This window comes from Patagioenas fasciata, chromosome 25 (assembly GCF_037038585.1).
Source record: "Patagioenas fasciata isolate bPatFas1 chromosome 25, bPatFas1.hap1, whole genome shotgun sequence".
Classification (NCBI taxonomy): Eukaryota; Metazoa; Chordata; class Aves; order Columbiformes; family Columbidae; genus Patagioenas; species Patagioenas fasciata.
In genome coordinates, this window is record NC_092544.1 from 7,057,045 (window position 1) to 7,068,899 (window position 11,855).

Below are 11,855 nucleotides of genomic sequence, written 5' to 3' on the forward strand. Positions count from 1 at the left end.
TAAAATATATCAACTCCAGAAAATAATTATTGGGGAAGGTCTATGTACATAGTAAATAAATATTAAATATTAGTACATTAAATAAACATATTAAATAAATATTAAACATTAGTACATTAAATAAAAATATCACATAACTATTAAATATCAGTATGTTAAATAAAAAATATTAAATAAAGCTCAAATACGAGATACAGCTAAACCATTTCAATATATTAACTCCAAGGAGAAATTAGTGGAAAAAGTTTACGTACTTATTCTGTGAATACTGAATATTATACAAGCTAAAATATGCTATAAAGCTAAGCTATTTAAATATAGGAACTCAAGCAGACATCAGTAGAAAAAAGATTCTATAATATTGAAGGTTTCTGTAGAAGTATGGAAAGATTAAATATGATAAACACATCGAGTATTAAAATACATTAACTGCAGACAAACACTGGAAAAAAGTTAATATACTCGTTATAGAAATATTAAATATGATACAAAGCTCAAACATTATATACAGGTCACATATTAAAATATATGAACTCCAGACTAAAACTGGGGGGAAAAAAGTTTACATACTTCTAATATAAACAGTAAATCCTATCCAGAGCTCAGCCATTACAACCCATGAAGTGCGGGCTCCTCCTGTGCTGCAGCTTTTCTTCTCAGGATGCAGTCGAAGTTGCCCTGGGTGCTCATGGCGTAGAACACGTTCGCCTTGGGTGGGATCGCCAGCTCCGCAAGAGAGGGAGCAGAGCGAGCGTTCATGGGCGCCCCACTCAGCGTTGGGGGTTTATTCTCACCGGCAGCTGGGACAACGTGGCGATGGCGTTTCTGACGTCGCTCCGCATGTTACTCTTGCCGGCAAAATGCAGCAGAGCTCTTCCAGCAGCAGCAGCAGCAGAGTTCTGCTTCCCCACCTTTGTCCTCGGAGATGATCTGGACCAGCTCGTAATCCTCAGCCGAGCCAGACTGCAGGTTGTGCTTCTCCATGGCTCGCTGGGTGACAGCAGGAGCCTTCTCTCGGTTACTCAGCTGCAAAGAGGGAGTTGCAAGGAGTCGCTTGGTAACCAAGTCGCAGATTCTGCCAGACGCTAAAACACGCTCTTTGCGACACCTGGGGGTGGAGTTAGTTCAAGACAACAGACACCGCTCTAGAAATGCAGCAGGAAATCACAGCCTCTGCTCTCCTGAGCAACCGCTCGGAGAGGTGAGACCTTGTTCTCAGCAGCCATCGAATCCGCAGCAAGAGCTGCCCCAGCTGCTGTTTGCAGACATCCATTAATCCACAGTCTCCCCTGCTAAACACTTTCTGCGATGTCCTGCAAAGATTCTGGGCCTTGGAGCTGGGTTTGCTGGGGAAGGGGCACCTTGTGTCACAGCTCACACACCCCAGTGCTGAGCTGGACACACAACAGCCGGCGCTGGCAGAAGAGCAGGGGCAGCAAAGCCGGCACTTGCTCAGAGTGCTTCCCTTGGCATTGTTGATCAAATACAAGCTTCAATTTCAAGGCCAGAAACGTTGAGAGATGCTCTTTGCAAACCTCTCATTCATCCCCTGCTCCACATGTTTTGATTTGTAACATCGGTCACGTTCCCTGTCAAGGAGGTCTGATCAGGGAATAGGTGTTTCCGAAACTAAAAGCACCATTCAAGTCACCTGGGGTGAAAACACCACCCACAGTAACAGCGCTTTGCTGTTCCCACCGCTCACCAGGATGCTCCTGTAGATGTTGCCGCTTCTGTCCTCTTCTACGCTGGTGCGGATGACGCAGCTCTCTCCGCTCTGCTGGTTGTAGACTGGCAGGACTGGCGGCACTTCTTTTGATGGAACGGGAGTCACGGGGCCGGGGCACTTCTTGGAGCACTTGTCATCAGATGGCAGCAAGGGGGGAGACGAGATCAAACACATTCATTACCATTGAATTTCAAAGATCCAAAAGCTAAAGATGACACTCTTCAGCACAACAGCCTTAACAAGGGCTTCGGCAACCCAGTTAAGGCAGCTTAGGTCAAGAGAGCAGAGTCTGCAGGACAAAGCTCCCTGGGAACGGAACCCAGCCCAGCCCAGGCTTGGTCTGGGCAGTTCCTGGCAGGTCAAACCACAGGGCTGGTGAGCTCTGACCTCACCTGCTTCTCACTTGCTCAGCTGCTCTGCCTGCCCCAGAATTAGGCTGGGCTGATGTACATGAGCCCTCCCCCCAAAATCGCCTTTCCCAGAGCTCAGGTCCCTCCATTCCACTGCCAGCAACGCTCCAGTCAAGATCCACAGGCTTGGGCAAGCGCCTGGGGCCGCCGGCAGCGTCAGCAGCCTCGCACAGGCTGTTTGTGCTGAACACAGGGCCCGGGCCCTACCTTGTGCTGAGGCTCCTCAGCAGTGTCGGTGGGAGGGACGATGGTGACGGTGCTGTCCCCAGAGCTCCCACCTGGAGCAGGTTTGGGCTGTGCGTTGACGGGGGTGCTGAGGGCGCTCACCCCCAAGCCCAGGAACGGCCTAGGGGAGAAAAGAAAGCACAACAGAGCTGGGCTGAGCACAGCTGTCACTTGCTTCAACAATCTGACCTGCTGTTGTGTTTTCCTATCTCGAGTGGCCTATTGTTTGTGTGTGTATAGCAAATTAGACTCTATCCTTATTTGCTCTGTTTTGCTGCTGCAAATTTGAATTGAATTTATAATCCAGCACTAAAATCGTTCCTTTGTTTGACACCTTAGAGTTATTTCTGCAGTCTTTAGTCGATAACCCTCCTGGCTACTTACACCAATAGAAAGAGACAACAGCAATACGTATTTCTAGCTGGCGGTGTCTCCTCGCAGCACTGCAGTGCTCTGGATCCCCAGCCAGGTTTGTCAGCTGGTGTTTGATTTATTCCAGTTCATATTCACACACCAAACCCCCTCCCCGTTGTACTCACAGGCTGAATCTCTTCACCACGCTCTTCTGAGCTCTGCCCGCTGCGGTGCTCTGGTCAGGAGCTGCTCCTTCGATTTCACGTGACAGACGGAAACTGCAGAACAGGCAATACCGTTAGTTAAATATCTCAAAGTGGCCATATCTGAGAAGCCCTGGGTCACTCCCACGTCCCAGAGGGTTCATCCCCACGAGGAGGAGCGCAGCTCTGTGCGTGTGTATTTCCACTCTCCGGGAGCAGCTCCTGGCAGCGCAGAGCTCAAGGCTGAGAGAACCTGAACCTGCCTGCGGGGGAAGAAAAGCTGCTTCGCCAGCTGGGCTGAGACCCTACCTCTCCTCATCACTTCAATGCCGCTGCCTCCTAAACCACTGCACGAATTTCTCATCTCCTGTCACGCAATAGCTGTTACATGAGGACTGCAACAGCTTAATTTGTGCGATTACTTCAAACTCCTAAGAAAACAAATAATAAAATAGGAATTCTAATTAGAAAAATCAAGCCAGTCTCGTTAATACACTAAACACACGCAGCAACAGATCCAGGACAAACTGCCCTCGGACAGAGGAAACCCCGGCACCTTCGCTCCTACTGATCTCTGACCAACAAGGCTCAGGCTGGAAGGCAACGCTCAGCCTTGATTTCTCGGTCCCAGGTACCCGCTTCGCTCGCTGCACCTTTGACCCACAACTATTTACTGCAGCACAAGGAAGATGGTCACAGACTGCATCTTGTGGCCAGCAAAGGTCTCACGCCAGCAGGTCTGATGCGCTCCCAGCACACAGAACACGCTCGTGTAACGTGTTCCCGTGAACACCAAACGGGGGGAACGTGCCCCAGACGTAACTCCCGCGGCAGCGAGTGCCCTGCGGCTCCTCTTCCCCTGCTGCCCGCATCTAAAAGGAATTTCTCTTCCCGCGCCGCCCCGCACAGCCCGGCAGAGGTTCACAGCGTGCCGGGGACTGTTCCTTCCTCACCCTCTGAGTAACGTGAGCGGCTGTTGGATACGCCCAGCAAAGACAACAGGCCTCGCCAAGAGAACGCTCTAGCAGAGAGCGTCAGGCACTAACGATCACAGAACAGTCACCGTTCCACTTACCCTTCGCCGCTTCTCAAAATTGATCAGGCCGCCCTGTTGGAAGGACAGAGAAGGGATCAGAGGAGAAGAGCACAGGCTCGGCTGGAGTTAATCACAAACAGGATGAACAGGATGAAGTAGCGACACCAAGGGACAGGCCAGAGCTGCCCTGACCAAAGGCCTCTACAAAGACCCGTTTCCAGCTCTAGGATAAGCCACAGCACTCGTGTACCTGAGTCTATTTGTTAAATACATTCCTCTCTTTTTAAGAACTGCACTAGCACCCAGTGGAAGATGCAGGAGCAGACACAGTGTCTGCAAGGGAGGGAGGAGATTTAGGATTCCAAAAATTGCCCCAAATTACCTCGAGATAGTCCTGAAGGGCTGTGTCCAGCATGACGAGGTCAGTGAGGAAGGTACCCAGGTAAGGTACCGTGCCTTGTGTGACTCCCTGCAAACGGTCAGAGCAATGGTGGATTAATTGACTGAGAAGTAATAATTATACTAATTAGAATACTCCTGTGGAAGCAAACCAAATACAACTAGTCTGCTTCACCAAACAGCGCTCTTGTAAATGATGCTTTCACGACATCATCCTTGGTATCTCAGCCAGCGGTTCATGTCTGCACAGAGCGGTACATAAGCCAAAGTGCTCATTCGTAACTCCTCTGCGTCAAATCTCGCTGTGCGGCACCTCTCGCCCCGGCAGAAAAGCCGGGATTTACAGACCCGTCTTCCCCAAAGCACCGCATACGGGAGCTCATTGGTCAGGAACAGGGCTGAGCTCGGCTTTGGGTGAGATCACAACCTGGCAACTCAAGCTCATTCCCGCCTTCAGCAGCAGCTCCCTGCTCGTCGCAAAGTTGTCACAGTCGGAGAAGATTTCGCAAAGCTCTTCGAACATCAGCATTGCGTCCCTGTACAGGAAAAGATTCAATGATTTAAGTTGTTTGTAAGCACTCTGAATCAGATCAGGGGACAATTTTTTTCTCAAGAATTGTTAACAGTTGGGCACAGAACAGATAAAAGCACCAAAACACACCCAGTGACACACTGCACAGCCTTACTTTGGAACGCAGGCCCAGGTCTTCTTCAGGCGATAAACCGAGGTGGACTGCAAGGCGGAAACGATGGCCTTCAGAGACGAAAAGTTGTTCAGGATCCTACATTGCTGTGAAAGGAGCGGTTAGAAACACAGGAGCGTTAAACGTCAGCATCACCAATAGTCAGTGCTCTTCTGTCTGCCCCGTGTCCTGCTTGCTGCACATTCTCCCTGCTAAGCGGGCAGCTCTACAAATACTGAGCATCAAAAATATCACTCCCCGCTACAACCCCCCTGTCCCCTCCCAGCTCCACGGCACCCGCACAAGGAACGTTAAACAGTCGCGAATAAACGCTTTACACGTCCGATACGGATCCACTTCTCCAAGATCTTCGCTCTTGGCTGTGTCTTTAATTCTTTGCTCTCCAGGATGGTGCTGAGCACGCAGTTGGTGATGGCGTTGAACTGCGAGATGGTGGCTCTGATGCTCTGTGCCAGCTGTTTGTTCTCTTTCTTGTCCCTTCGGGACCAGATGCAGCCCAGGCAGTGGTGGGGCACAACGTTCTGGAAGAGTGTCTAGAGGGAAACAGAGGTGTCCAACTCAGCCTGGAGCGCTACTGCCCACAGCAAGAAATGCACGGTTACAGTACAAACTGCAGCTGAATCCAGTATGGTATTAAAAGGGAAATATTGGTTTTCTCTCCAGTTTAAAATATACACTTTGGTACAACTCTTTAGGCCTGACGCCCTAAAAGAAGTGTCAGCTAAACTGTCCTGGAAAAATAAAAGACACCTTTCTATCACTTACATTACCAGGGGGAAAGATTTCTATATCATGATACTTTTGAAAGAGATTGATACAAATAAGCCAAATCGGAGCTCTACAGTTACAAAGTACTTCTACATCTTCAGGTGAGGTAGCCTAAGATACAGTCAAAATACGCTATTTCTGAGGGGTCAAATGCTAAACTTTGCAAAAGAGGCCACACAGTCTACATCCACACTGTATAACAAAAAGACAAACACCTTCAGAAGAACTGAAGGAAAAGCCCAATCAATGAAGCAAGTCTGGATAACCAAGCAGAGCTGCGCTCTGTGTCCCAGCAACAGAGCAGTTCTGGAACAACAGACTTACACCGATATAAGTTAAAAAACAAACAAACAAACAATGAGAAGCCCAGAACTCTTTCCCCGAGCATTTCAAGTAATACCTATGATCTACATACCGCATCCATGTATGTCAGCTGTTCTGCCACCAGGTCTTCTTGGGACAGCGAGAATTCTTCTGGGCCGCTGATCTCCAGTTCCTCTTCCTCGTCCGGGGTGCAGGGAGAAAGGCTGTGGAACGCGTCTGGCCAGCGGGGAAAACACGAGTCAGTGAATTGATACAGAAAACAAGTAATCAAAGCAGGTATTTGGAAAATCACTACATAGAAGAACAGAACATGCAAAGGGACCTGCCTGGGGTAACGGCCTCACCGTGCTGCATAGTTTAGGGAGATAGAGAAGGTCCAGAAGATTAAATGGGCAAAGAGAAGGTAGAAGAAAAAGAAATAGGGAGAACTGAGCTGTTCAGGGTCTCTTAGCTGAGAAGTGCCTTAACCCATTCACTAACCATTCTTTGGAAAGAACAAACCCACCAACCCCCGCACAACAACTCCTTATTAACACTGCAGAACTTTGATAATCTGCTTGTCAGCATTTACGCATTCTATACTCTGAAAAACAGCTGAACTGCAAAGAGACAAGACTGCAATTATACTCCCAAAATATTACGCTGAGAATGCTCTTATGTCCACGTTTCAAGGGAAGAGGAGGAGAAGGGAGAGAGACCAGTTGGAAAGTTAAAACGTGCTTTGCTAGTACTACTGATGAGGAGAGAAAGTAATGCAAAATATACGAAACCAATCGTGGCTCCAGCAGCTTCAGGACAGGCCCCCGGACGCCCTGGGCTGGACTCGGCACTAAACCAGAGCTGGATTCAGGGCTGCAGGGCTGTACAGAATTGATCAGCAGCCTTGGCTGCCGCAGCACTAAGTCTAAACCTGGGCCTTTTCTGCACACCAGTCCTACCGTTATGCGCTCCAGAGCCAACGGGGTCTGAGAAACACGCAGGTAACGTGAGAAAAATGCATGTAGTAGAACTCAGTCTGCCTACTAAGGCTGGAAGTTGATTCCAGTACTCATTCACATACCACGTGAGCTCTTACGACTTTTCGGCTCACGGCACAGGAAGCTTTGTGCTCTGGATAAGGGGATGTGTCAGGCTTGACGCTGGGAGAACACACAGACAGCAGAGAAAGGTACTTTACCATCATTCTCCCATTCTTCTTTCTGGAACTGCTCCAGGAGGTTCTGCGCCCTCTTCTCCGGGTCAGAGCCGGGCATGTTCTTCTTCAGATAACTCAGCACCTTCTGCAGACACACGTACTCGGGCGGCTCTCGGAAATCGTCGGCACATTGGTCGAGCCAGGCTTGTAAAATCGATGCCATCGCACTGTGAGCAAATTCAGAGAGAACACATGGGTTGTATGCAGCAGGTATTGATGCAATCGCATGGATCTGTACCTAATATAACAACAGGAACACTGAGACATTCATCCCCCACGTGAGGGCAGTATGGACACTTCTGTGAGCACAGAATTTAATTTGTTCTTTTTAGGCAAGAAATATTATTAAGATAATACTTCATAGGAAACTAAAGGCTGCTTCTTCAATTACACCTTGAGAAACCAGCGCAGTCATTCATATTTTCTCTGCGTTGTATTATTGGATGTGTTATGAGACAGCTGATACTTGGCCTTTACACAAGCTCCTTGAAGCAAACAGGGCTGTGAATTGTCAAATGAAACAACAGCTCTGCTGCCCACGTCCCGCTCCAGCACCGAACCCTGACTGGGGCTCGCTGGGCGCTGCAAAACCAAACTTACGTCCTGAGCACTGTGCTGGATCCGGGGGAATTCTGGGTTCCATGTTCTTCAGAGCCCGAGATCTCCAGGTTTCCGTATCTGAAAAAATGAGATGGCTGTTTAGAGGAACCTCTACTGAGCAACCCAAACAGCGTAATCCATATACAATTGGCATAAACATATAGATATTGGCATATTCATATACAATTGGCATGAAGACAAGGGCTTCATGCTGGACAACTCCACCATGGCTGGGGAAGCTGCGGCAGAGATGAAGGGTTTGCACATATCCCCCGTGCACTGGTCTTTTTTTAAGGGACAAGCTGTATTGGTTTTCTTGTGTCGGTCCCAGTTTGGTTCCTTAGCGGTCAGACCACGCACGCTTTCCCCACCTGGCGCTTAAGCTTTAATGAGATTTGGGATGTGGGCAACGTGCATTTACACATGGTGTGTTTACGCTGAAATCCTGAATTTTGCAGGATTCTTTTCTGTCAACATCCCCCTGTCGTGTATAATAAATGACGGCTCAGTTTCCATTCTGTCCCGGCTCTCACCTGTCCAGGAGCAGTTCCAGGACTGTGCTGGTGGAAGCAAAGGCCCTGTACGTGGAGAGGAAGATGCTGATGTATGTGAAGTCATTATCGGCAAAGGCCGTCGGAAGCGTCTCCACCAGCTTTTCCAAAGTTCCAGCTTTCAGGGCCCTGCTGTTGCACGTCTCGTCCGGGCTGACAGTGTGTCCTGCAGGGAACTGGTCCCCTTCAGCCTACAAAGTGGAAACAAAGACAAAGCACAAAACTCAGACAGAAGCCAGAGCCCCGACAGAGCTTGCACAACGAAACACAGATTCCATTCCACCTTTTCACAGGAATAGTCCATCTCTAGTTACTAAACAATTTTGTCGGTTTGGGCTCTCCAAACACCAAATGCTGTATCAAATACTGGAGGACAATCAAGACATTTCTTATTGAAACAGCCAAGTGTTTCCAGTGCTTAAGCTGTAATCTCCTGGTTGCCTTTGAAACTGACCATTCTCTCATAACAGGGCCAACCATTCAAAAACCCCGGATGCTTTCTTAGCATCCAGAAGTTTAAGAAAGGTTTCTCAGACTTCTTGCAGCATGAAAGATCTAAGTTCCTTCACTTACTCCAACCTCTACAAGAAAATACTAAGCAAGGTTTCAAGCTTCTCAGTACTTAAAGGAATTGGTAATAAAGCCCAACTCACTCAAAATGAACAAAACCAGTTGTATTCCTTTCAACACGGGTTCTATGAAATTTTCAGTTAGAGCTGCATTTCTCTCAGACACATCCACTACCAGCCAACGCTTTTCAGCTGAAAAGCCTCCAAATCACTCTACAAATGCAGCATCACTAAGAACTCTTCCCATCAGCTGGAAAATGTACAGGAGGTCAAAAATACTTTCTGCTGTTTCTCCCGGTAAAAACAGGAGGCAGAGATGGGAAATCTGCCACTCAAAGTCTCTATACTACCAACCTGGACACCACACCAAAGCAAGTTCTTATATTATTGCCTTGGATCCTGAAGAAAATGTAGAAACATCGCAACATAACATGAAAGTTCTACCCACCTCCTGACCCTCTGGCTCAAACTGCCACAGCTGCACCGATTGCAATGAAGTGAGGACACTTTGATCAGCTGGGGGCTTGGCCACCATGCCAGCTTTACTTACCCCGAGCCATCTTGCTCCTTCGCTGTCAGTCTGCTGGATCTGCGCTCTTCTCAGGCTGTCGCAGTCAACAGCTCCTTCTTGTGCGTCTTCAGCTCCATCCTCAGTTGTGCTCTGCCAGGAAAAGGGCCAAGAGAAACAAGTCAGAGAGAAAGGAACATGGTCCCTGCACAAGCGCAGGCTGCAGACACCAGCATGCCAGCACCAGGATCTCACAACACCTCAACAACGCTCACTTCAGTTGCCACTTTTTAGCTGCCTTCAGTTACCTGGGCCTTTTTGGGCTTTTAACTGAAAGCAGAGAGGAGCTGAGTGCACAACTTACTGCACAAGTCAATGAAAGAGGTAAGAATTAAACCAGAGAGTCCAGATCTCCTGAACCCCACCACTAACAGCCGCTGTATTAACATGCTGATACATGTTGAGGAGCAAAGCACTAGAGAATTGAAAATAGATGTAACAATTAACTTCAGAAATACATATACTGGTCCCCCTGCAACCACATAATGCTTTTTCTTCATACATACCACTTGAATAATTAAAGTTTCAGGGCTTTACTGACTACCATAGCCTTAAGCACAGCAACAACTCAATTAGAAAGGATTTGAGTGCAGTGCAACCAAATCCTGGTTTGGGGAAGCTGGGGTTTGGGGTTTTTTTGGGGGTTGCTTTTCTGGTTTTTTTTTACCTCTTTTAACTCTAAAATATCCCTAAGTCATACAGAACTGTCTGTGCACCAGTGACTTGCCTCTTGAACGCTCTGTGGAACCTCCACATCTTCCCCAGGTTGGTTCCTCACATTTTCTTCCAGGCTCTGTGGAGTCTCCACGTCTTCTTCAGTTGGCTCGCTTGGAGTCTCCTCTGTGCACTCTGCAGTCTCTGTGTCTTCCTCTGTTGCCTTGCTTAGACCGTTCTCAACGCGCTCTGGAGTCTCTGCGTCTTTGTCTGATACCTTGCTTGTAGTCTCCACATCTTCCTCTCTTGTCTCGCTTAGAGTCTGCTCAATGCGCTCTGGAGTCTCCTCAACGCGCTCTGGAGGCTCCTCAGTACACTCTGGGCTCTCCACTTCTTCCTTGGTTGGCTTGGTCAGAGTCTCCTCAAGGCTGTGCAGAGACTCCACATCTTCCTCGTCTCTCTTCTGCCTGGGTGTCCTCCTCCTTGGTCTTCTCCAGCATCTCCAAAGAGACAGGTTCCGAAAGGGGAAGTTCCGAGCCTGTTAGAAAACAACGGAAAAACAGTTTTGAATTGCAGATAGCAACACATTTACTTTTAACGTCCTTGCAAAAGTACCGGGACAAGATCACATGAACCCTGAAATTCAGACACTATTACAATGCAAAAAATAGATAGGATCATAGAAACATTTTGGTTGGAAGAGACCATCGAGTGCAACCGTCAACCCACCCCTGGCACTGCCCCATGTCCCTCAGGACCTCATCTATGTCCCTTTTAAACCCCTCCAGGGATGGTGACCCCACCGCTGCCATGGGCAGCCTGTTCCAATGTCTAATAACCCTTTCACAGAATCCCAGAATGTCAGGGGTTGGAAGGGACCTGGAAAGCTCATCCAGTGCAATCCCCCATGGAGCAGGAACACCCAGCTGAGGTTCCACAGGAAGGTGTCCAGGCGGGTTTGAATGTCTGCAGAGAAGGAGACTCCACAACCCCCATGGGCAGCCTGGGCCAGGCTCTGACACCCTCACCATGAAGAAGTTTCTTGTCAAATTTAAGAGGAACCTTTTGTGTCTCAGTTTGTACCCGTCACCCCTTGTCCTGTCACTGGTTGTCACTGAGAAGAGCCTGGCTCCATCCTCCTGACACTCACCCTTTACATATTTATAAACATTAATGAGGTCACCCCTCAGTCTCCTCTTCTCCAGCTCCAGAGCCCCAGCTCCCTCAGCCTTTCCTCACACGGGAGATGCTCCACTCCCTTCAGCATCTTGGTGGCTGCGCTGGACTCTCTCCAGCAGTTCCCTGTCCTTCTGGAGCTGAGGGGCCACAACTGGACACAATATTCCAGGGGTGGTCTCCCCAGGGCAGAGCAGAGGGGCAGGAGAACCTCTCTGACCTACTGACCACCCCCTTCTAACCCACCCCGGGTATCATTGGCTTCCTGGCCACAAGGGCCCAGTGCTGGCTCATGGTTTTCCTTCCTCAGTGTGATATATCACACTATATTTCAAATTTAATCTCTTTTTTTTAGCCATGCCTTTTAAGAAATGAGAAAGCATTACACAA

General features: G+C 48.6%; 1 protein-coding gene and 1 pseudogene across 1 annotated transcript; both read right to left on the minus strand.

Moving 5' to 3' along the window:
- Positions 1–382: 382 nt before the first annotated feature.
- Positions 383–4,462, minus strand: LOC139825606 (ral guanine nucleotide dissociation stimulator-like 1; annotated as a pseudogene).
- LOC139825607 (ral guanine nucleotide dissociation stimulator-like 1) lies at positions 4,460–10,824 on the minus strand (the record flags this gene model as incomplete). Its single annotated transcript, XM_071799057.1, has 9 exons — positions 4,460–4,892; positions 5,043–5,146; positions 5,378–5,593; positions 6,244–6,368; positions 7,330–7,514; positions 7,948–8,025; positions 8,481–8,689; positions 9,618–9,728; positions 10,363–10,824. Coding segments are annotated over 9 exons (1,647 nt in total), but the record flags the coding sequence as incomplete, so codon positions are not given.
- Positions 10,825–11,855: the final 1,031 nt, after the last annotated feature.